This window comes from Chamaea fasciata, unplaced genomic scaffold (genome assembly GCF_029207755.1).
Source record: "Chamaea fasciata isolate MVZ Bird 193981 ecotype frontalis unplaced genomic scaffold, bChaFas1.0.hap1 SCAF_1, whole genome shotgun sequence".
NCBI lineage: Eukaryota > Metazoa > Chordata > Aves > Passeriformes > Sylviidae > Chamaea > Chamaea fasciata.
In genome coordinates, this window is record NW_027094086.1 from 99520107 (window position 1) to 99542703 (window position 22597).

At 44.2% G+C, this 22597-nt stretch overlaps 3 protein-coding genes across 4 annotated transcripts; 2 read left to right on the forward strand and 1 right to left on the reverse strand.

Moving 5' to 3' along the window:
- Positions 1-284: 284 nt before the first annotated feature.
- Positions 285-2974, reverse strand: MRPL32 (mitochondrial ribosomal protein L32). The gene is made up of 3 exons (XM_066208379.1): positions 2812-2974; positions 1710-1894; positions 285-1210 (listed from the first exon to the last, which is right to left on the reverse strand). Exons 1-3 carry the CDS (start codon positions 2933-2935, stop codon positions 956-958), a joined length of 564 nt encoding a protein of 187 aa, XP_066064476.1. The 5' UTR covers positions 2936-2974; the 3' UTR covers positions 285-955.
- A 237-nt stretch (positions 2975-3211) lies between these two features.
- On the forward strand, positions 3212-8848 carry PSMA2 (proteasome 20S subunit alpha 2). The gene is made up of 8 exons (XM_066190774.1): positions 3212-3326; positions 5060-5136; positions 5629-5761; positions 6139-6261; positions 6605-6686; positions 7774-7847; positions 8301-8358; positions 8448-8848. The coding sequence occupies exons 1-8, from the start codon at positions 3286-3288 to the stop codon at positions 8562-8564; spliced, it is 705 nt and encodes a 234-aa protein (XP_066046871.1). The 5' UTR covers positions 3212-3285; the 3' UTR covers positions 8565-8848.
- Positions 8849-13145: 4297 nt separating this feature from the next.
- Positions 13146-19014, forward strand: CUNH7orf25 (chromosome unknown C7orf25 homolog). Of its 2 annotated transcripts, none has more exons than XM_066190799.1 (2): positions 13146-13226; positions 16551-19014. In XM_066190799.1, the coding sequence occupies exon 2, from the start codon at positions 16567-16569 to the stop codon at positions 17833-17835; it is 1269 nt and encodes a 422-aa protein (XP_066046896.1). In that variant the 5' UTR covers positions 13146-13226; positions 16551-16566; the 3' UTR covers positions 17836-19014. The 2 variants fall into 2 exon arrangements, with proteins under 2 accessions (XP_066046896.1, XP_066046886.1); XM_066190789.1 differs by having other exon boundaries at positions 13217-13301; positions 16551-19013.
- Positions 19015-22597: the final 3583 nt, after the last annotated feature.

Below are 22597 nucleotides of genomic sequence, written 5' to 3' on the forward strand. Positions count from 1 at the left end.
ACCTGAAAACAAACTTAAACCCCTAATGCAGTGGTGCTGCTGTGTGGCTAAAACCAAAGTGAAAATCCAGACAGGTGCTGCAACGGCACCTCTGAAGGGCACCAGTGGAGACTGGAGGCAGAGGTGCCCCCTCTCTGCCCAGGACTCCAGCCAAAGGCACTGTGACTGTTCGCAGTTTTCCAAGCACACACTGACCACCCAGACTACTGAACAGCTGCAAAGAGACAGCTTTGACCCCTGTCACATTTACAGATTTCCAGTCATTACATTTCAATTTGTTTTTTTACTCAAGGGTGGGGGAAGGCAGGCTTTCCACATGCCTTTAAGACAGAAAATTATCTTGTATACTGACAACAGCAAGGAACACTCAATCTTCATCCAGTGCAGAAAAAAATGCAAATACTATGTGACAACCACTATTTGCTCAAACCTAGGACTATCACAAGTTATCTCAAATGGCAACACTGTGGAGAGATCCACACAAAGAAAATTACCAAATAACTGCATCTTTCCTTCCAAATACCTTTTGTTTCTAATCAGCATCACTTTTAAACATTTTTTTTCCCCTCCAAAAGAGCAGCAGCCAAAACCAGAAAGCAAATTTCTCTGGGACACCTAGCAAACTTTATTGTACATCCATGAATTTAAAAGGTGTTATTTACAAAACCAGCATAGAACAAACTGTTCAGGGTATGGTACGCAGACATCCAAATCTAAGGCAGATCCTGATTTCTCTCTGTTGACTGCTGTGATGTATCACTAAGAAGCATTTCCCACTGCATGCTAGAGAAATAACACCTGACTGTCAAATCATATGGCACAACACAAAATTCAGGCAGGCGTCCCAAAAGTTCAGAGGAGTTCTGTTCACACTGAGTGAACGAGAAAAACAGTCTTGAAAATAATGAATTCTCTTCCTGCAGCAACTGCTTTTGCCACCATTAAATCTACAGCATCAATTTTGAACAAACCAAGATGGACGCTTCCTGGCTCTTTCAATGATCCGCTTGCCTTCATCTCTTTCTGTGGGTTTTTCTCCTTCATAAAGGACAAGAGTCTCTACAGCTGGAGCATTAAATGGTCCTCCTTCCTTCTTGTATATTTCCATCCGTATCAGTCGAGTTTCTTCTTTGACCTTTGCATAACAATAGCCACAAAGGACGTGCTTCTGCTTCAAGTTTCCACATTCAGGACAAACATCTATGTTCCTCTAAAATTACAGTGGAAAACAGGAAATTTTGTAACTTGAAGAGCAGCAAAAAAAGAAACAGGGAACTACTACAAATAAAAACGTTAAATTAGAGAAATTCACCTACCATTTCAAAATGTATTATTCTATGTAATTTTTCTGTAATGTGCTGCTATGTCAAATGCTTACTACTAAGGAATAGCCTATAAATTCAGTATCTAAGTCATTATGCCTAATTACATTTGGAAGACTAAAGACCTCAATTAGATGCACAGAAAATGTAGGCCTTTTCCATTTACACTGTCTCTTCAGCCAAAATTCACATTCTGTTGGCTCGAACCACAAGTGTCACTGTTTATTTAACCTCAGACTACTGTCACACACGATGAATGCACCTGTTACCAAGGATTTTAAAGATTACAGTACCTTTTAAGCTTACTTACTTACAAAGTCCAGAGAGCTTTTACAGTCAGTCCTTCCCTCAGCAACGCTTCCCCAAAACAAGGGCTTTGCTGCTTACCTTTATTTCTATGAGCTGGGTGGGATGCCTCCGCCTGCAGCGGTTCACCTCGATGGTGCGCCTCTGCTTGGGTGCTGCCATCCACACGACGCTCTCCAGCAGGCTCGGCGCCTCGGCGCTGCTCTCGCTGGCGTCATTTATCCCTCCTGGAACAAGAGCTGGACCTTGCAAAGCTAGTGCTGGTCCTGCAGGAGAAAGAAAAAGAGAGGGGTGATTGTCCCACTCTACTCTGCACTGATGCAATCTTTCCTTGAATAATGTGTGCAGTTTTGGGCACCTCAACATAAGAAGGATATAAAGCTCTTACAGAGCATTCAAAGGAAGGCCACAAGGATGGTGAAGGGCCTGGAGGGGAAGCCATACAAGAAGCACCTGAGGTTATTTCATCTGTTCAGCCTGGAGGAGATTGAGGGGAGACCTCATCACAATCTACAACCTCCTCATGAGGGGAAGCAGAGGGGCAGTCACTGATCTCTTCTCTGTGGTGACAGGACAGAGAGAGATTGGCATGAAGCTGAGTTAAGGGAGGTTTAGGTCAGACACTGGGAAAAAGCTCTTCCTCCAGAGGATGGTTGGGCACTGAAACAGGCTCCTCAGGGAAGTGGTCTCAGCTCCAAACCTGACAGAGTTCAGGAAGCGTTTGGACAACGTTCTTGGGCACATGGTGTGACTTTTGGGGCTGTCCTGGGCAGGGCTGAGTTGGATTCGATGATTCTTGTGTGCTCCTTCCAGCTCACCACAATCTGTGATTCTGTGAGAAAGAAATTCCCTACAGCCAAGCCCCATTTCCGTGCGGTCGAGGAAAACACAACACGGACGCTGCCGTGACGTCCGAAGCGGGGCCAGAGCGGCGCCCCCGCCCCGCTCCCCCACTGACCCCCGGGCTACGCCCTCCTGCCCCAGCGCCCTCCCTCCCTCCGCCCTTCAGATGTGAAACCAGTCCCTCAGCCCCGACGTCGCCCTCTCACAGAATCACAGAATCACAGAATCGATGGCGTTGGAAGGGACCTCTGAGATCATCTACTCCAAATCCTTCCCAAGGCAGGCGACACAGGAACGCGTTCAGTTCCTTCAGCTGGGTGGAGAAGAGGCAGGGACCTACCCCAGGGCGGGCTCTGGCCCCCGAAGCCACCCGGCCAGAGGCCGCGCTCCAGCCGCCCCCAGCAGCGCTGGAGCAGAACGCGAAGCCGCAGCAGCGGAGAGCGGACCAGCACCAGCACCGCCATAATCCCACACGGCTCCGTCGAGCCCTCGGGGAAGGGCCCCTGTTCCTGCGCCTTCTGGGAAACCGAGTGTCCTCAGCCTGTCACGACATTGCAGGGAGACATGAACAGGACTCCAAATCCCAGCATTGCTCTCGCTACCAGGAGGGCGGGGCGGTGGAGGGAGGGTGGAGGACTCAAACTCCCAGCATGCCTCACGGCGCGCCTCTCCGCCAACCGCATCCCGGCACGCTCAGGAGCTGGCCACCATCCCGCCGATCAGCGCTCTCGCTGTGCCTTCGCGCTGGGAGTGGGAGCAGCCTCCGCGCCTGCGCCGAGGAGCGGGCGCGGGGAGCGCAGGGGCTGGTGCCAAAATGGCGGAGCGCGGCTACAGCTTCTCTCTCACCACCTTCAGGTGCCGGAGCGGGGGCGGGGGGGGGCTGTGCGCTCGGGGGACGAAGCGGGCGGGATGCCGGGCGAGCGGGAGAACGGCCCGCAGCCTGAGCGGAGCCGTCTGCCGGCGGCGGTGAGGCAGGACCGACGGGGCGCTTTGCAGAGTCATCGGGCCTGCGAGCGCGGGGGGCAGCGGGAGCTGGTCCTGGATAGGAATGACGGGCGTGGGCAGAGCGGCGGGGGTCAGGCTCCCGAGGCTTCCTGAAGGGCGGCGGGGAGGGTTGTGGGTCCCACCTGGTGTCTGTCGCTGACCTCGGGCTGCAGTGCGGGCGCCGCTTGTGTCTCCGCATTGCTGTGAGACAGAGCTGCTGTAGGACCACGTTAAGGTCTGTCTCGACACTGGTAGTGACTTACAGCGAGTGCCTGGCTTAGCAAACTCGGGATCACCACACACAGACTATAGGTTGGGGAATAATTCTGGGATTCTGAGCTAACTGGAAATGCGTGATGACAGCTGAGCTGTGCTGTCCTGAGAGCGTGCTTCAGAACAAGCTTTGCAGATGTACGAACGAGTGAAGCAGATGAGTTTTTAAATAGTTTGTGTTCCTTCTTTCTACACTTCGCAGTTGCTGCTGTCCTTGCACTTGGTGTTGTCCACAGCCTGAATGTGGAATGATGGCATGCACAGAGTGAATATGCTATTGGAGTGGTGTCTTTTGGGGTGTTGCTCCTATACCTAGACTGAAGATTAATTTAGAGTAAAGGAAATCACTTTCTCTTCATTGTTTGAAACTATTAAGGTATTCAGACCTATGTTGTATATAGACAAAAGAAAAACTGGACATGAGAACCTTTATGCTGCTCGTGGTGAAGTGTTCCCTTAATCTCAGAGGAGAGTCACGCTGTGTAATTGCAAAAGGGATTGCTAAAGGCTTTTTGCAGTTGAACAAATGAAGCCGTTCACAACCTAAAATGATGAAAAGAATGTTCTTAATGGATGGAAGCAGCCCAACATGCTTGCTCTGCTCAAGTAGAATGAATTCTTTATTAGCTTTCAGAAATGGTTTCCTAAAGGACTTACAAACTTTTTCTATTTTACAGAAGCACTATGTGGCTGGAATGATTGTTCTGATTTGTTATATTTTGTAGTGGAAAAAACAGAATTGCTACTTTGTCACCCTTATACCCTGTTTCCTCAGCGTATAAATGACTATACTGATTGATTATTGCTTGCTTTGTTTTCTGCATCTAAGCACTGAGTTACATAATATCTCATTTTACTTCTGCAACTATTAAAGCAGCAGTGTCTGAAATACAGCCTAAGGAATAGATGGACTTGCAAAATCACTTGTCCAGTGAGTGGCTGTTTCCGGTGTCCTTTTCCCTGGGGATGGAAAATGGATCCCTCCACCCCTCTCCTTCAGAATAAGTTACTTTGTAACTTATTTTGCTTGACACCTGGAGCTCTGTTCTGATGATTTCACATCTATTACCAGAATAACATGGGCTGTTAAAACAAAATGCAGGAATACCTGGGAGTGGAATGGGAGTTGTTGCTGTCTTGTGCCATTGCCCTCGTGTGCTTGTCAGTCAAAAAGCATAGCTGTGTTTTGCTGGTTTCTTTCAGCAGTGAACATCAGTGTCTTGGAAGCTTTTTGAAACCACACATACAATGTAATTTCAATAGAAAGTCATGACACACCCTTAAGATTTTCCCACTGAGTGGAAAACTTTATTTTGCATCTTCTTTTTTAGTCCTTCTGGAAAGCTTGTTCAGATAGAATATGCTTTGGCTGCAGTAGCGGCAGGAGCTCCATCAGTTGGGATTAAAGGTATGTCCTGAAAATACTTAACTGACAGATTTGGGATTTTGACTGTTTTTTGAGATAACTAAACCAGTTTGGATCATTTACTGGGTCCTTTGTATTGGATTCTTCTTTATCTTTCTGTTATATATTTTGTTACTTTTTCAGTGGATTTTCAGATGTTTTAATAGGTTTAATGTTTCATGGGGTTCTTTTTTTGGGTGATTTTGGAGACATTCAGCTGGTAGAAGTAGATGTTTGGTTTGGGGGGTTGTTTGAGTGTTCCTGTCCTTATATATAGAAATATCACACAAAAATGTTATGTAGATTGCTCAATTATTAATGTTATACAGAATCTTTAGAATGGGATTATGGGAGCTGTATGGTTATTTAAAAAAAGAAATTGTAAGCTTGAAGAGCTTTTAAAAAGAGAGGAAGAAATTTTTACAGTTTAATAAGCTTATTCTGTGTTTTGACTGCTAATTTTAGTTTAATTTTTAATTTTTTTTTCTTTTCCAGCTGCAAATGGAGTGGTGTTGGCAACTGAAAAGAAGCAGAAATCTATTCTGTATGATGAAAGGAGTGTCCACAAAGTAGAACCAATTACCAAACATATAGGTTTAGTGTACAGTGGTATGGGTCCAGATTACAGGTATTAAAGCGTTTTGTTTGATCACTATTTTGATGCGTATTCATACAAGAAGTAACAGGTAGCAATTAGCTCTTTCTTTATAAGTATATGTCATACTGTATTGCACCGTAAATGACATTCACTTGCAGTTTTTCTTAATATATTCATTAACTTGTCAAATAACCTTGCATCTAAAGAATGAAAGTAGTGTAATTCAACCTTACTTTTACTTCAAATATTTCAGCAATTATTTGGTTGATGAAGATAACTCAGCACGGTCTTGTGTCCTTACACTGATGTTATGCCAGATGTACAACTTCTGAATACATATTTATTATTAGGGGTTTTCAGTTCTAGTTGGAATTTTTTTTACATAGTACTTCTATCTTTGTTTTCAGAGTCCTTGTGCACAGAGCTCGGAAGCTGGCCCAGCAATATTACTTGGTTTATCACGAGCCCATTCCAACAGCTCAGCTAGTACAGAGAATTGCTTCTGTGATGCAGGAGTACACGCAGTCTGGGTACGTCTCTGCTGGAATTGCAGAGTTGCTTAGAAAGATTGTGTTGTTTAAATGTCATGAGTAACAGCTACCCAGTGATTGGAGTTTTTGTGGAAAAGGCAGTTTTTCAGTGGAGAATGTGCACAGAAAGTGTGCCGCGGGAGGAGCATTGACTTACAGTGGGTGAGAATGGGTTCTACATCTTGAACACAATCGTGTCAGCCAAGGCAGGATACTTGGTTTTGTTCTGTTGGTTGACTCGTCCTCATTACAGCCCTGGTGTGGGGAGAAGACAAATACATCCTAAACAGTTAGTCACCTTTGACTTTCACTGGATAATTTATTGCGTTTTGTTTGCTTGTAGTGGTGTTCGTCCCTTTGGTGTATCACTGCTCATATGTGGCTGGAATGAAGGGCGGCCATATCTATTTCAGTCGGATCCATCTGTAAGTATCTTACACTTGTAAGTTCTGCTGCTCTGATAAAACATGTGAAACTTTGCATGTGCTCATGAAATACTTTCTGTGATGAGAATAATAATACAGAGCTAGAATGAAAGATAACTTCAGAATTCAAAATGGGTCATTTCAGTAGGTGCTGGGAGCAAGCGTGCCTTATTCTCTGCTTACATGTTCCTGTACTGCTTGAGGGATGGCAGCTGTTACTGAGGGAGATCATCCCTTTTAATACCTTCCCACCTAGCTGATAGTGGCAGCAAAAACGGAATTCTGCAACAGCTACTAGGAAGAAAGAAATGAACTGTTCATACTGCTCCAAACTGGATGGAAGTTAAGCCAAAACCTGTTGCATTGTGAAATGTAATGTATATGCTTAGGTATTTAATGATAGTGGTTAATTTAAATGAGTTTATTTGCTGGGATTGCACTGCACTTCAGAAAAACTACCCTTTGATCCACATGTGGGTGCAGTGCTTCAGAGGAAAAAAATGAGGTCATTGTAATGATCATTGCAGCTTCCAGTGGTTTGGATTACCTGATGCTCCAGTGTAAAAAGCAAAATGCAGATGCCCTGTTTAAGGCAGTTTGACTGAGGCATAGAATGCTCATGGTCTTCATGCCAGAGGAGGGAATAGAAGCAATGACTAAATACCTTGGTAGTAGTGAACATAAATCAGATGGCTGATTTGCAAAAAGTCACATTACATTATCTTCAAAAAGAAGAATATTTGGGTTGAGCCTCAGTTAGGATTTGAGTGTACACTTTCTCAAAGGCAAATGTACTATTTGGGTTTAAGGAATCCCAAATCAAAACTATGCTAATGTTTTTCTAAATGCATCTTTCAAAGTAGTGGCAGCATGAACATAAGTGGGACCCAGTACACATTTTGTATAGTTTCACAGCATATGTTCCCATATAAAATTAGTTTAAATATGATCCAAAATTGTCTTCTGTAGTCTCAGAACACTCTGTATTTTCATAATTGCTTCTGTACTTCCTTACTAAGTAATTGAATACATAGTGTTTCATTAAGTTACACAAAACAATTCAACCAATAGATTGTTGTTTTTACAGGGAGCTTATTTTGCCTGGAAAGCAACAGCAATGGGAAAAAATTACGTCAATGGGAAAACATTTCTTGAGAAAAGGTAATGTGTTTGATACTCCTCTGAAAGGATATTGTGTTTTGTTCAGGTTCCATATATATAAAATAGCCAGATTTTAAAAAATGCACACTTTTTAAATTGTAAGAACAAAGTTTTAAAATACTTAAGGTCAGATGCTTCCAGTGTACTTGTTTACACGTGCACAGGAAGTTTGATTTCTTTAAACTCCCAATTTTTGTGTTTATGTAGAATTACTTGAATGCAATAAACATATTCAGCATATTTTCATTAATGGTATATACAGTGTCAGTAGGAAAAGTAGGGATTTTTTTTTAAAAAACAAAAAATAACTTTGACTATTAATGCCACTATGCTTACAAATAATACTTGTATGAGAAACAGATTTTAGTAGTTTTGGGGATTTTAGAGACTCCAGGATTTAAAATTTGTAAAGGTTTTTGTCCTATGCTGAAATAAATCAATGTCTGTTTACAGGTATAATGAAGATTTGGAACTTGAAGATGCCATTCATACAGCTATCTTAACACTAAAGGTTAGCTTAACACTAAAGGTTATTTAAGAAAGAAGTTTCTTACGTCTTCACTGATATGATTCACTGAACTGTGTTTTTTTTTTTAATAGGAGAGCTTTGAAGGGCAAATGACAGAAGACAACATTGAAGTTGGCATCTGTAATGAAGCTGGTTTTAGGAGGCTCACTCCAACTGAGGTTAAGGACTACTTGGCTGCAATAGCCTAGTAGAAACTGAGGTAGACTGTGTGGTTCACACAAAGGTCTTTTTAATTTTGGCTACTTAAATGTTTTTCTTTGCAGTTTTTGCATACTTATTTCTACATGGTTTGTCTGAGAGATTTTTTAAACATCATGGATGCAAATACAACGGTCCTTGATATTGTAATACATGGAATCTTGTTCAAGATAATTCTTTCCCTTGATACACACAATACTGTACAAAATGTAAAGTCATAGTGACAGCTTGAAAAAGGCTAAAGAATAAAATCAAAGGCCATTGTTTGGGGGAAGGTGTCTGTGTGTCTTTTCAATCCTAGCTTGTTTATCTACACGAAGCTTAGATTTCAGTATCCTTATTGTTGAGGAAACAGTTTTTCACATACAGCCATGATGAACTTACATTGAGCCTTCTTTAAAAAAAAAAAAATGTTGAGTGACAAGATAATTTTTTCACTTTGGAATATTGTTTAAATGTTAATTCATTTCCAGAAATAGTTTATGTAGTGGAAAAGATCATGTACTTTCATAAAGGGGCAGGAAAGTCTTCCATTTCAGGTGTTTACTGTGATCTGATTGAGCCTCTCTGCTTTTGACCCTCATGGTCTTTGTGTCACAGGAACTTGTTTTACTTGAGTTATTTTCTTGGCCCTAGAAATTGCACTTTTTCAATCTTGAAATACTGTTAGGAAAAACAGAAGTAGTAACTCTTACTGAAAACAATGCATTTGTCACCATCAATAAAAATCAATGGGATTTACAAAACAGAATGAGAGTATGTAATGTAATTACTTTATCTCTTGAACTGTGCTAAAGTTTTTCCAACTTGCAAGATAATTCTAAAGATGTAATGAAAGGAACATTTAATTTGTGCACCATAACTCTTACAGATACCATTGTGTGGATATATCAATACATTTGTTACATGTGTAGAGTCGTTCAAGTCATAAACACCTACATTTACCACAAAAGAAACAGGATAAATATACTTTTTTTTTTTTTTTTTTTCTCCAGCAGAACTAATCTGGTCTGCAGCTATTTAAGTTACTGTTTTCAGATTTTATATTTTTTAAAGTGGTAGCTGGGTCAGTCGTGTACATAAGTCTAAGGATGTAGGGGAGCAGCCTTGTAAGTCCCACATCAGCCAGCCATAACTAGTGAAGAAAATACAGAATATGAGTAGAAAGCAGTGTATAAACTGATTGACCTGTGCCTTCCAGTGGCTGTCTTCTGATGCTTTATGTTATCATCAGGTGAATAAGAATTTCTGAAGCATGCCATAAATGAAGTTTTATTTCCTAATGTCAGAAATAAAAGCTCTGTCCAAATGGTTCATTAAGAGTTCTGCCAGATCATGTTTTGAGTATTTTATCTGAAAACCAGGCCATACTCTAATTCTAGAATGAGAAAATAAAACAACTCAAATCTGAAACTGAAAGCTTCATTTATATTGCTGCATCTTTGATTTAGAATATTTATGCACACTTAGTTTTTTAATGCTGTATAAATATTTAAGTGTTTTCTACATGCAAAAATGTGTGTAGGTACTTCAGAAATTGACTGCAGTGGTTTAGTTGTCTCTGGTAATAGAAACAGTTGATGAGCAAAGAACACCCTGTGAAGGGTAGTTGAAAGCAAAGCAAGTTTCAAACCATGGAAAACTGCTACTTGTTTTGTGTTAAAGGGTATGAGTAGATCTCTGTGGTCTACTGCCATTGGTTTTCACTTCAATGAGTCAAGCTGGTGACTGTTTTTACACCGTTAAGAACTGAGTTCCAAAGCTCCCTGCTCGTACATAAACCCTGCAGTGAATCAGAGTCCATGGCACTTGGTGTAATTTGGAAACAATATGTATGATATTTTGAATTCTGGCTTTATTTAGAGTGTTGGGTAATTTCCTTAGTGGTAGTCAGATAGACCTTGATATTACGCTGCTCTGATGGGGAAGGTGATGGGGTTTTAAATGCGGGGTTCTTTTTTTAACTGCATGTCAAGAATGATAGCTAAACTTTATTTACTATTTAAAGGGAAATCTTTGAAGTGCAGAGAACTGCTAAATTTTATTTACTATTTAAAGGGAAATCTTTAAAGTGCAGAGAACTAAGCATATTTTTCCATTTAAAGTCTTTAAAATTTAAGGAAATAGTATTTTTAACTTTAAAATATATTTCTTAAATCATGTCAGTAGTAAGCGATACTAGTGCAGTGGACCACCAAATTATATGGCAATTGTGGTAATTTTCAAGAAGTGCACCTGTTAGTTACATGAGATTAGCTTTTTTTTTTATATTTTTGTAGAAACTGCATAAAGGGGGTCAAGGTGCAGTCAGATAAACACTGTTCCTTTGTGAGAAATGACAAATTGCAAGCTTGGCTACTTCAGCTCACTATGAATGATAATTTTGTGTCATTTAACTTGTTCCTACTAATGCAGTCATCTGAAGGCAGAAAAAGAGACACTTGTCACTTGAAACGTATAATGTTGATTTGCTTATCCTGGAAGAGGATCTGCACCGAGGTCCTTAGGATCATGTAACACCTGTGAGAATTGGGCTTTATTTAACGAGTGGCATCGGGATCTGAGAACAGTCACTTCATTCAATGAAGTTATTACTTTAAGTCACAGAATCACCGAATGGGTCAGGTTGATATCTGGCCCAACCTACCTGCTCAAGCAGGATCATCTTAGAGCAGACGGCACAGGATTGTGTTTAAATGGTTCTTGAGTAGTTCCAGTGAGGGAGACTGCACCACCTCTCCAGGCAGCCTGTTCTAGTGTGCCATCACCTACAATAAAGGACATACCGATGCAGAAAGCCCCTTTCAACTTGCTTTGGCTTACTATTGCTTTCCAGATCTTGTGAAATCATTCGGACAAGTGGAGATCATGTCTCCCTGCAAGAACTGGCACTCAGAAGCCAAGTCTTTCCCACACTGTAAGGGAGTATTGCTGCACGGAGAGGAATGGGACCACAGCTCTGTCTGCTGCATGGAGGCAGGCAGCAACTTGTGGCAAATACTGGGGACGCTTGCTTACATATTCACAGAATGGTTTACTACAGCCCATTTTTGTTGTCCAAATGTAACGGACCCAGCATGCACAGGTTCAACATGCATGGAGCCCGGGCTGTTACTTTTCCAATAAAGATTAGCGTCCAAGGCTAACTTGTCTCTACCTGTCTGTCCCAGTTACTCTGTGCTATTGCAGCCTCACATGGAATATTGTGTGCTGTTTTGGGCACCACACTGTGAGAAATGAAGTCCAAACAACTCCTAGATGTTAAAGTAGTTACAAAGTTATAAAGTCAGGGTCGAAGTTAGTTGAAAAATTGTAACGATAGTATTAAAAACTCTTTGTATTCATTTTTGTACTCTCTACCTTAAAAATCCTACTGACTTTTCCCATCGCTTCCCCATTAGGTAAGACTGCTGCTGTTTCCCCCCGACATTGCCACCCCCTCCCATTTTAGTTTCCTCGCCAGGACTCCGTCTCCTCTCTGCCCTGTTGCTCTGGACCCGTCCATCAGAGCTCTACTCTCTGCCTACCCTCCGGCCACTCTCTGCCCACGCTGACCCCCCCTGCTTGCCAGTGCCAGCCCGAGTATGTAAATTACAAAGTCCAGGTTCATGATGGGACTAAATCGATATCAGAAGCCCCTAATGGAAACAAGCCAACTCAGTATCTAGATCTGCGGACTACAGCACTGAACTGGCAACACCCAGAAGAATGTATGGACAATCTCGCTGTAACTTCAAAAGTACTTAGAGAGCGGAACATCCCTGGGCTCGGTGGAGCTAAGACAGTTCTTCAGGACTCTTGAGAACTCCCACTTTGCCGCGAAAGCTGCAGAATGTATTGCACCTCCTCCCCAGCGGTGTAGCTGAGCAGGAGGAGCAAAGCCACTCTTGAGACCCTCCCCACCATTCCTAAGAGCTGCAATCAATAAAGGCAATTAAGGAGGAAACATTGTCTCCTGCCCATTTATAACAAGACGGTAAGAAAGATACAAAGCCACTAGAGAGCATCCAAAGGGGGGGCAACAACGATGGTGAAGGACCTTGAGGGGAAGCTGTATGAGGAGCAGCTGACGTCACTTGGTCTGTTCAGCCTGGAAGAGACTGAGGGAAAGACCTCATTGCAGTCATAACTTCCTCATGAGGGGAAGAGGAGGGGCAGATACTGATCTCTTCTCTGTGGTGACCAGTGGACAGGACTGGGAATGGCCTAGGGCTCTGTCAGGGGAGGTTTAGGTTGGAAATTAGAAAAAAGTTCTTCACACAGAGGGTAGTTGGGCACCGGAACAGGCTCCCCAGCACCAAGCCTGACACCGTTCAAGTGGTTTTTAGACAACACTCTCAGGCACACGGTGTGACGCTTGGGGCTGTCCTGGGCAGGGCCAGGAGTTGGACGCATCGATCCTTGTGAGTTCCTTCCAACTCAGAATATTCTGAGATTGCGTCTGACCTGATGTAATGCATTTCGCCCTTGAAGGGTTTTCGCGATAACCTGCGGGCACGCTGGGGAGCAGAGCCAGGCCGAGCGGGCAGAAGCCGGCGGAGCGAGGCGGGCGGTGCGGCTGTCCCCGCCCGGCGACCCCGGGGGAGGTGCCGGGCTGGGCCGAGCCGCGACACGCCACGCCAGCCCGGCGCAAGGGCTGTGGCCGCTGCCCTGTGAGTACAGGCTGCGGGGACTGGCGAAAGGCGGCGGCCTCGGGGGAGGGAGCGGGGCCGGGAGTCCCCGGAGAGGTGAGGCGGGTCCGAGCACATCACGTCCCGGCAGAGGCTGGGGGACGGGAAGAACAGGAGGGACAAGGGTCGGCGTCCCGCACCCGCCCGCTCCGCCGGGGCCGGCGTGTGGGCGGAGGGCGAGGCCGGGGACGGCCGGGGATCCGAGCCGGGCTGGGGCGAGCGCTGAGGGCGCCGTGCCCTCAACCGAGATGGCGGCGCGACCTCCCCAGCGCGGCGAACACGTGATGGCGGAGCGGCGGGAGGAGAGGGCCGGGCCGGAGAGGGGCGGGTGGCGCCGCCGGTCCCCGCCCCAGAGGAGGTCGGGCCCTGGGGGGAAGGCAGGAGCGTGCGTGTGAGCTTGTGGTTGATAGTAGCGCCAGCGCGTAGTTGTTGTGCTGAAAAAGTAGTTGCGTCTGTGGTTTTATTGTCACTGTAACCCTTGATTTACGCTCTGTCTTGAGGCGCGCGTGTGTGTGTAGGAGTTGTAGCTGTTGTGGGGAGAAGTGCCCAATTGCTAATGGTGGAGTTTTACTTATTCCATTACATGCAAGGATAAGCTTGTGGCAGTCGCAAAGACTTCAAGGGGGAAAGGCTGATTCTTCTGGCCTCCTGGGACCGTGAAGAGAGTAAGTCGTGTCGGAAGGCATCAGGATTCTTGGCCGTGAAGAAGTAGGAGGAGATGTTGCTGATGATGGATGTGAACCAGGCCAGTAGCAGTTAATGCTGGCTGTGTTTCCACTTGGACATAGGGCCGGGAGGTTCCCTCTGTTTGAAGGCAAGCCACTAAGTTGCACTGGCAGAGCTTCTTGTAGGACCAGGTTGTGTCCTGTTGCTCCTTTTCAGTTGGAGTTCCATTTATCTTGTCCTTTAATACCAATTTACTTCAACATGCAGGTTAGGTAAGAATTATAGGAAGAATTAGTGTTTCTGCTTGTAGTCAGGAGTCAAAATTGATTAATTTTACTATTCATAGTGGTTACTGTCTTAAATATGCTATTGTTTGGTGTAGTATGAATCCTATATTTTCAAAGACAGCACATATTCACTAAAAAAATTCATATCATACTTTCCTCAAGAAAGGTCTACTAAAGTAATACAGACGTGAAAAAATAGATTTATCAGATGGAACCCAGTAAATCTCTTAGTGGAATTAGAAAACATAGAAATTTTAGCATAGGGTTTCTCCTGACACTAGAATTATGAATCATATTCTGTCATGAAGCTGTGTAATAGAAACATAAAATGGTTTGAGTTGGAAAGGACATTAAAGGTCATCTAGTTCCACCACCGTGCTGTGGACTGGGACACCTTTTACTGTGGTGCCTTTTACTAGACCAGGTTGCTCCAGGCCTGTCTTGGTTTGAAAGACAGGTATCTGCTAGGGAGGAGCAGGGCCTCCCTTCAGAATAGAGAATTCAAATCCCCTCCCTCCAAATTATTATAATTTAGAATATTAAAGGGGCTTTCAAGCAGAGGTATGGGGATAGGAATAACAGTTCTTTACTAGTATGTATAACAAAGCAAACAGACAATAACAACTATGGCATTAATGCTAAATGAAACCAGGGACCTTGAGGGGCTTTGTTTCACAAAGCCCGGGGCACTTTGGTCTCTTGGGACTTCGGCCGGAACGGTGCAAAGTCCAGCACTGAATTATTAAAAAAATATGAATATCGCCCTAATGCCGATATCCAACTATGACGGACAAAAGACTCTCTAACAGTTTAAAGTTAGAAAGTGTATGTTTAATTACGACGCCGGGCAGCGTGCGGGATAGCTCCCAAACACACGCACACCTACAGAAGATCACAGGGTCTTTTTATATACAGAAGTATTGAATACCCAAAACACAAATGTATATTCATGACTTTAGTACATCCCATTCCCCACTTCGTATGGTAATTAGCCAAAAGCTATTAAGCATGCGTGGTTTGTTCTTTGAAATGGGTCGGTGGTCTTTTTTATGGGGCAGGGTCTCAAAATGATGAAGTAAGTGAGTCTTCTTCACTTTGTCTTTTTAACCTTTTAGTGTTGTGTGACAACTGAATCCTGTTTTCCCAGGAGTATTTGATTTATGAATTCATTGTCCTTCTTGAAGCCTATTGATTAGTCAGAATACACAAACATAAGTTGACAGGCCTCATGATTTATCAGTTTCTTAAATCCGGCTTCTGCTTATCAAAAGGGAAGTCTATCTGTCTTACTTCAGCAATATCTGGTTTAACTAAAATCTTTAATTCTTCAAAATTAATGTTTCAGCACCGCGGGCTGGTGGCTGGAAACGGCAGGATGTCCCCGGCAGGCAGGGGTAGGATGTCCCAGCAGGGCAGGGGGTGCAGGGTCACACTGTAGCAACCTGGGCACACAAGCAGATGATGGTAGATATTGCAGGACTGGACTTTCTGGTGACAGTGTACTCCTCAGGCAGCAGCGTCGCTGTCCTCTCTCTGATGCCAAGAGCAAGAGAGAGCAACTGCCCCCAGCCCTCTACTTTTACCTGCCCCAAAACTCACGTGATCTTCCCCCTCCTGACTTTTGGCCGCCCCTTTGTTTTGGTCCAGCATCCATAAGCACCCATTACTTAGTCTCCTAGCAACTTACTGGGGAAAAATTCTATAAATAAAAAAGGAACAAACCTAACCCCCAACAAAGCCCCATCCAACTTGACCGTGACCTTGACCACTTCAGGAATGAGGCATCCACAACTTATCTGGGCAACCTGTCCCAGTGCTTCACCACCCTCTGAGGGGTTCATGCACTGACTTGAATGGTGCAGTTTGAAAGCTAGGTATGTGTAAGTATGGTGGGTAACTTTTAATTTTAATGGTAAGTGTGATGAGAGGGAGAGGCAAGATTTGCTTATCGCATTAACTGTATTTGTAATTTTGCTCTGGATGGCAACTTTTGCAAATGAGCTGTGAGAGTTAACATCCCTCTCAGTGACTGGCTGAGTGAAGGTCTCTTACATGGCAGGTGGGGGGAAACCACAAGCTTGCAAGGTCTGTGTAGACTTGAGTGCTGCCTAGCACTCAAGACCCCCTAACTGGGGTCTTCTGAGGCTGTAGGTTGGATCTCTAAAGGTGAAGGAAAGGAACTGAACTCATCACCAGGACTTTGTGTTGAGGTTCCAGTTGCTTGTGCTTTACAATAGCTGTTGCACTTAAGTCTACTGCAAAGCTGGAGTGTATACTATTAGAAAGAGCTCTTTTGACTGTCTTTACTCTTGGCCATGCAATAACAATCTTCTTCTTTGTTCTCACTTGACAGGAATAAAGTTTCCAACATGTCTGTGCAGTCGCTGCTTTGTGAAAGAATTGCTGTTGCCAAAGACTTGATTAAGAGAGTGGAAGCCCTTTCCAAGTCCCAGAAAAGGAGAATAGAAGGTGGGGCAAAGCTATGTAGTAAACTGAAGGCTGAGCTTAATTTCTTACACAAGGTTGAGGCAGAGAAAGTGGCCATTAAAGAATCCCATCTGCAGAGTACAAACCTTACCCACCTCCAAGCTATTATTCAGTCAGCAGAGAACCTGGAGGATGTTGTCAGTGTCCTCCATGTCTTTGCTTATGAGGACAGGTTTGGAGACAAACAGACGCTGGTGGTAGATGTTGTTGCAAACGGAGGTCACACGTGGGTGAAGGCCATTGGTCGTAAAGCTGAGGCCCTGCATAACATCTGGCTGGGAAGAGGCCAGTATGGTGACAAAAGTGTCATTGAGCAGGCAGAGGACTTCCTGCAAGCAAGCCGTCAGCAGCCAGTGGAGTACAGCAATCCCCACATCATCTTTGCATTCTACAACAGCGTGTCCAGTCCTATGGCAGAGAGACTCAAGGAGATGGGAATATCTGTGAGAGGAGACATTGTTGCTGTGAACTCACTGGTAGAATCATCTGCAGAAAACGAGCGTCTTAACAGCAGTGACTCAGATGAAGAAGGCCCTGAACTCCTGCAGGTGACCAGAGTAGACCGGGAGAATTTAGTGGCCAGCATTGCTTTCCCTACACAGATCAAAGTAAATGTCTGCAATAGAGTTAATTTGGACATCACTACCTTAATAACCTACGTCTCTGCACTGAGCTATGGTGGCTGCTACTTTGTCTTCAAAGAAAAAGTGCTGACAGAGCAAGCAGCCCAAGAAAGAAGGGAGAGAGTCCTGCCTCAGCTGAAGGAGTTCATGGAGGGAAAAGAGCTCTTTGCCTGTGAATCTGCTGTCAGAGATTTTCAGTCCATCTTGGAAACGCTTGGAGGACCTGGGGAGAAAGAGCGAGCTGCATTGCTTGTTGAAAGAATTAACGTGGTGCCAGATCAGCCCTCTGACCGTGCCTTAGGACTAGTGGCTAGTTCAAAAATCAACAGCCGCTCTCTAGCCATTTTTGGGACAGGAGACACTTTAAAAGCCATCACCATGACTGCAAATAGTGGGTTTGTGAGAGCAGCAGCAAACCAAGGTGTCAGGTTTAGTGTTTTTTTCCATCAGCCACGAGCATTGACAGAAAGCAAAGAATCTTTTGCCACACCTCTGCCAAAGCACTGCCTATCTGATAATGGAGCATAAGTCATTAGATGAGTTAATAATGGAAATACTGCAGGTACTGCAGTGGAGGCATTTGGGGAAACAGAAGAATCATAGCAATACAGTTTTGGGCATGTATCAGTGTTGACAGCAACTAGCAGTGGAAGAGCTCCTCAAGGGATTTGTAATATCTTTACTCCTTCCTTGAGGTTATTTTTTGTCCAGCTGACCATTAATTTATTCACTAAAGAACAAGAATTCAATGTAAATTGTTAACTGGCTTACAATGTATTAATTATATCCATCCCCATTAAAAAGTTCAGTTAAAACACAGTTACTGAGGTGCCCTTGTTATTTTTGTCCTCTTCAGAGAGGTAAAAATCATCATCTTAGATGAGGCTTGACCTCCATGGAACTTAAATATTTCTTTCCCCTATTCTTTTCAACCTTATTTTTGGTTGATTCAGAGGGAGCTCATGCAGAGACTTGTGCCTTTTTGGGAGTGTGAAGATATGTAGCCATGAATAGAAACCAACTTAAGCCTTCCTTGTCTTACTGGAAGGAACCTCTCTATGTATACCATGGTTCAACTGAATTGGGCAATAGTTTTAAAATTCCTGGAAAAATCAGTTGAATTTGGGAGTTTATTTGTATTAATGTATTGTGGCTCTTGGACTAAACGGGACAGCCAGTGGTAGCAGACCAAGGAGGCACATCCACTTCACTTTTCTCTTAGCCTTTGTCCAAGAGCAAAGTCTTGCTGGTTGTAAAGCCCAACTCAAAGCTTCAGATAACAGAATTATAAACTGAGCCAGCACCCAGGTAGTTTTTAATATTAGTGTGCCCTTTGCTGCAGACTCATGGTGAACTCGAATCTGGCTTTGTTGCATGTGGATTAGCTGAAACAAAGCCTCAGTGAAGTCCTTCAGTGTTGGAGTGATGGAAAAGATGTGCAGGATATGTTCTTAAATCCTAGTTTGTTCTGTAGTAGAGAGAAGCCTTTTCACTTGTGGGGTAATTACTCTTTTTATTCAAAGTGTAGAATAAATAACTATTTCTTCTGTTGTATTTTTTTTTCTTTGCCCAGGAGAGATTTGCTATGTAGGAGTCTTTATCATGTTGGTGGTTTTTTTTGGTTTTTTTTGTTTTTTTTTTTTTTTTTTTTTTTTTTTTTCCCTGAGTGCTGTAATGACAGCACTTGCTGTTTGGTATTCATTTTCATCAGTTTCCTAGTGGAAAATTTTGACATGCCAGAATGAAGCTCTGAGCCCCAAGTTACACATTTTTATCAGGTCAGTGAAAGAGATACCCACTGAAGATTTTATAGGCTGTTGTTCAACACAACTGCATTATTATGCAGCTTAATAGTTCAGGCAAAGAACATTCTCTTGCCACTCCACTCTAAATTTCTTCACACGGCACAGCATATCTGCAGTGCTGCCCTTAGCCATGGGCTCAAACCATTTCTTTCTGGTCCCTAGCAGTGGTGCAAAGATACTGGGAATGCCAGCCAGACCACTCTGCATGCCTTGTTCAGCTGAGTACTTATTGTTGGTGGGATTCTTGGTCTCGTCTTACTATGCCTATAGAATAAAATGTTGGGAGTTGTAACCAGTAACCACATGCTGCATGGCTTTACCTGAAGCTTTTAGCAATGTGGAGGGCAGTCTGCTCTCTATGCTCCCCATTTTCTGTGGGTCCCTGAGGTAGTTCATGAAGTTTAAGATGGGTGGAACTGGATTTGGGGTTCTGCTGCTTCAGCATCCAGTGTACTATCTGCCAGTTTCTCAGTTCCTCCTTGGTGACTTCTAACAAAACATCTATCTTGTTCCGACAGTCTAATGAAACCTCATGGCAGGATTCATCCCCCACTGTCTCCATTAATTTTCTTGAAAGTTCTTCTGAAGGGAAAGGAGGACCAATGCAATGAAACAATAATATGTTGTCTGTGCTGCAGAAATGCCAGTCTGCTTCAGTAGTTAACAGTGCAAGTTCACCATGCAGGAGCTTAGAGAAGTAATAGTCTATCATGGTGTGATGGAATTGCCAGACACAACCAGAGAGGTCTGTGAAGTGTTATAAGCAGCTGGAAGGAAAGTATGTTTCATTTCTGCCATGAGAGCTCTTACTCTGGACACCTGTGTGATGTCTTTCCTCTGCAGTAGGTGTGGGAATAGGGCTTGGGGAGGCCATCTGTCTGAAGAAGAAAAGAAAAAGAACTGTGTGTTTCAAAACTGTGTTTCTGTTTTGCATCACATGTCCTGAAAAAGGGTACAGGAAACCTCCTAGTTAATAATTTATGAACAAATAACCCGGGAGAGGGATTCTTTTTGTCTGCAGCTCAGAGCTGTAAAAGTTGAGGTTCCAAAAGACAGCTTACTATTTCATAGATACACTAAATGTTAAGGGGTTGGACTGGACCTTAAAGATCACCTAGAACCAACCCACCTGCCAAGGGCAGGGACACTTCCCAGTAGACCAGGTTGCTCAAGGCTTTATCCAACCTGGCCTTGAACACTGCCAGGGATGGGGCATCCACAGCCTCCCTGGGCAGTCTGTTCCAATGCCTCACCACACTTGCAGTAAAAAACCCCTTCGTAATACTTAACCTGAATTTTCCCTCTTTCAATGTGTATCTATTCATTATTTTTTTTCCTGTCGTTGCAGTTCCTGAAGAAGAGTCTCTCTCCAGCTTCCCTGTAGGTCCCTTTCAGACACTGGAAGGTTGCTGAAGTCTCCACATAACCTTCTCTTCTCCGGGCTGAATAGCCCCAACTTTCTAAGCCTGTGTTCATAGGGGAGGTGCTCTAGTTCTCTTATCAGATTTGTGGCCTCCTTTGGACTTGCCCCAACTGTTCCCTGTCTTTTTTATGTTGGAGACACCAGAACTGTGCACAGTACTCCAGGTGGGATCTCCCATGAGCAGAGTAGAGGGGCAGAATCACCCTCTTTGACCCTCTGGCCATGCTCCTTGTGATGCAGTCCAGGATTCAATTGGCTTTCTGGGCTGCAAGCTTGTGGAGTTTTTCATCACTTGTCACCTGTCCACCAAGGCTGTAGCCCTGTCCTGGAAGGTCAGCAGGTTTGTCAGGCATGATTTCTCCCTTGTAAAACTATTTTGACTGTTACCAGTCACCTCTTTGTTGGCCAGGTACGTTAGCATAGTTCCCAGTAGAATCTGCTCCGTGACCTTTTGTGGCACAGAGGTGAAACTGACTGGTCAGTAGTTCCCCGTGTCTTCCACTTTCCCGTTTTTAAAAATGGGGGTTACATTTTGCTTTTTCCCATCATCAGGGACTTTACCTGACTGCCATGATTTTTTGGAAATGATGGGTAGTGGCACAGCAACTTTGTCTGCCAGCTCCCTCAGGATCCATGAATGAGCCTCGTCGGGTCCCATGGACTTGTGCACATTCTCAAACCTGATCCTCTCCTACAGTCAGCTCAGGGTCTTCATCCTCCCAGTCCCTGCATCTACCTTTCTTGACTTGTGTGGTGTGACTGGAGTGCTTGCCGTTGAAGGCAGAGGCACAGAAGTCACTGAGAACCCCAGCCTCCTCTTTGTCCAGAGTAGTCAGGTCTCCCTTTTCCTTCTGGAAAGGGCCCACATTAGCCCAGTCTTTTTGTTGCTTGCAGTGTATCTATAGAAGCCCTTCCTGTTATCCTAAATATCCCTGGCTAGATGCAGTTCTAACTGGACCTTGGCTTTTCTAACCTTGTCCCTAGCTTCCCATACAATTGCCCTGCTCTTTTCAGGCCCTCTATCTTCGCTTCACTCTCTGAAAGCTGCTTTTTTTTTGTTATGAGTTTGCACAGCAGCTCCTTATCCATAGAGGCCTCCTAGCATTTTTGCTCAATCTCCTCCTTGTTGAAATACCTTGCTTCTGAGCTTGGAGGAGGTGATCCTTGAAATTTAGTCAGCATTCTTGAACCCCTCTGCCTTCCAGAAGCAGGGCTCTGTCCAATGGGACTCTACCAAATAGGTCCTTGGAGAGGCCAAAATCTGCTCTTCTGAATCTCAGGGTCGTGAGCTTGCAGTGTGCCCTCCTCACTGTCCTCAGGATCATCAACACTATCTCTGAGTCACTGCAGCCAAGGCTGCCTTGAAGCACTGCATTCCCCACCAGCTCTGCCCTCTTGGTGAGCACAAGGTCCAGTAATGCCACCAAAGATACGTTTTTCCTTCTTGGTCAAATGGATCCTATCATCCCCCAGTAAACCAGGCTTGGCAAAGCGAGTCCCATGAGTCTGAGTAACCAAAACTCTGGCTAGGGTACCATTGCTCTAGCCATTTGTTGACCCACCAGATGTGTCGTCATATTTCAAGTCCCTCTCCTTTGACCTGGAGGATTGATTAAAAAACTACTTGAACTCCATGGCCCTTTACTATCTCTCCCAGAGCTCCTTAGTCCCTCTTAATGCTTCCCAGACTGGTGCCAGGTGGGTCACTGGCTCCCAGATGGAACACTAATATGGGTAATAGTCAGTATTTGAGTAGGTTTGGGAGCTTCTCAGTAATGTCCCAGATCCAGGCTCCTGGAAGGCTGCACACTTCCCTTGAGAGTGGGTGAGGCTGACAGATGAGTGCCTCTGTACCTCATAAAGTGGAATCACCCACTCCTATCACCTGCCACCTTTTCTTGGTTGAACTAGTTGTTAATTTCTTTATTTGTGGAGCAGGTTGGGCAGCTCCAGTTATCTCCTGCTCTCTAAGGTCCATCTGGGCCATCCAGTTCCTTTTCTCAATGGCTTTTGACTGAGTTGAAGGCATATTTATTCCTCTTCTAGTTTGATGGGTGATGAC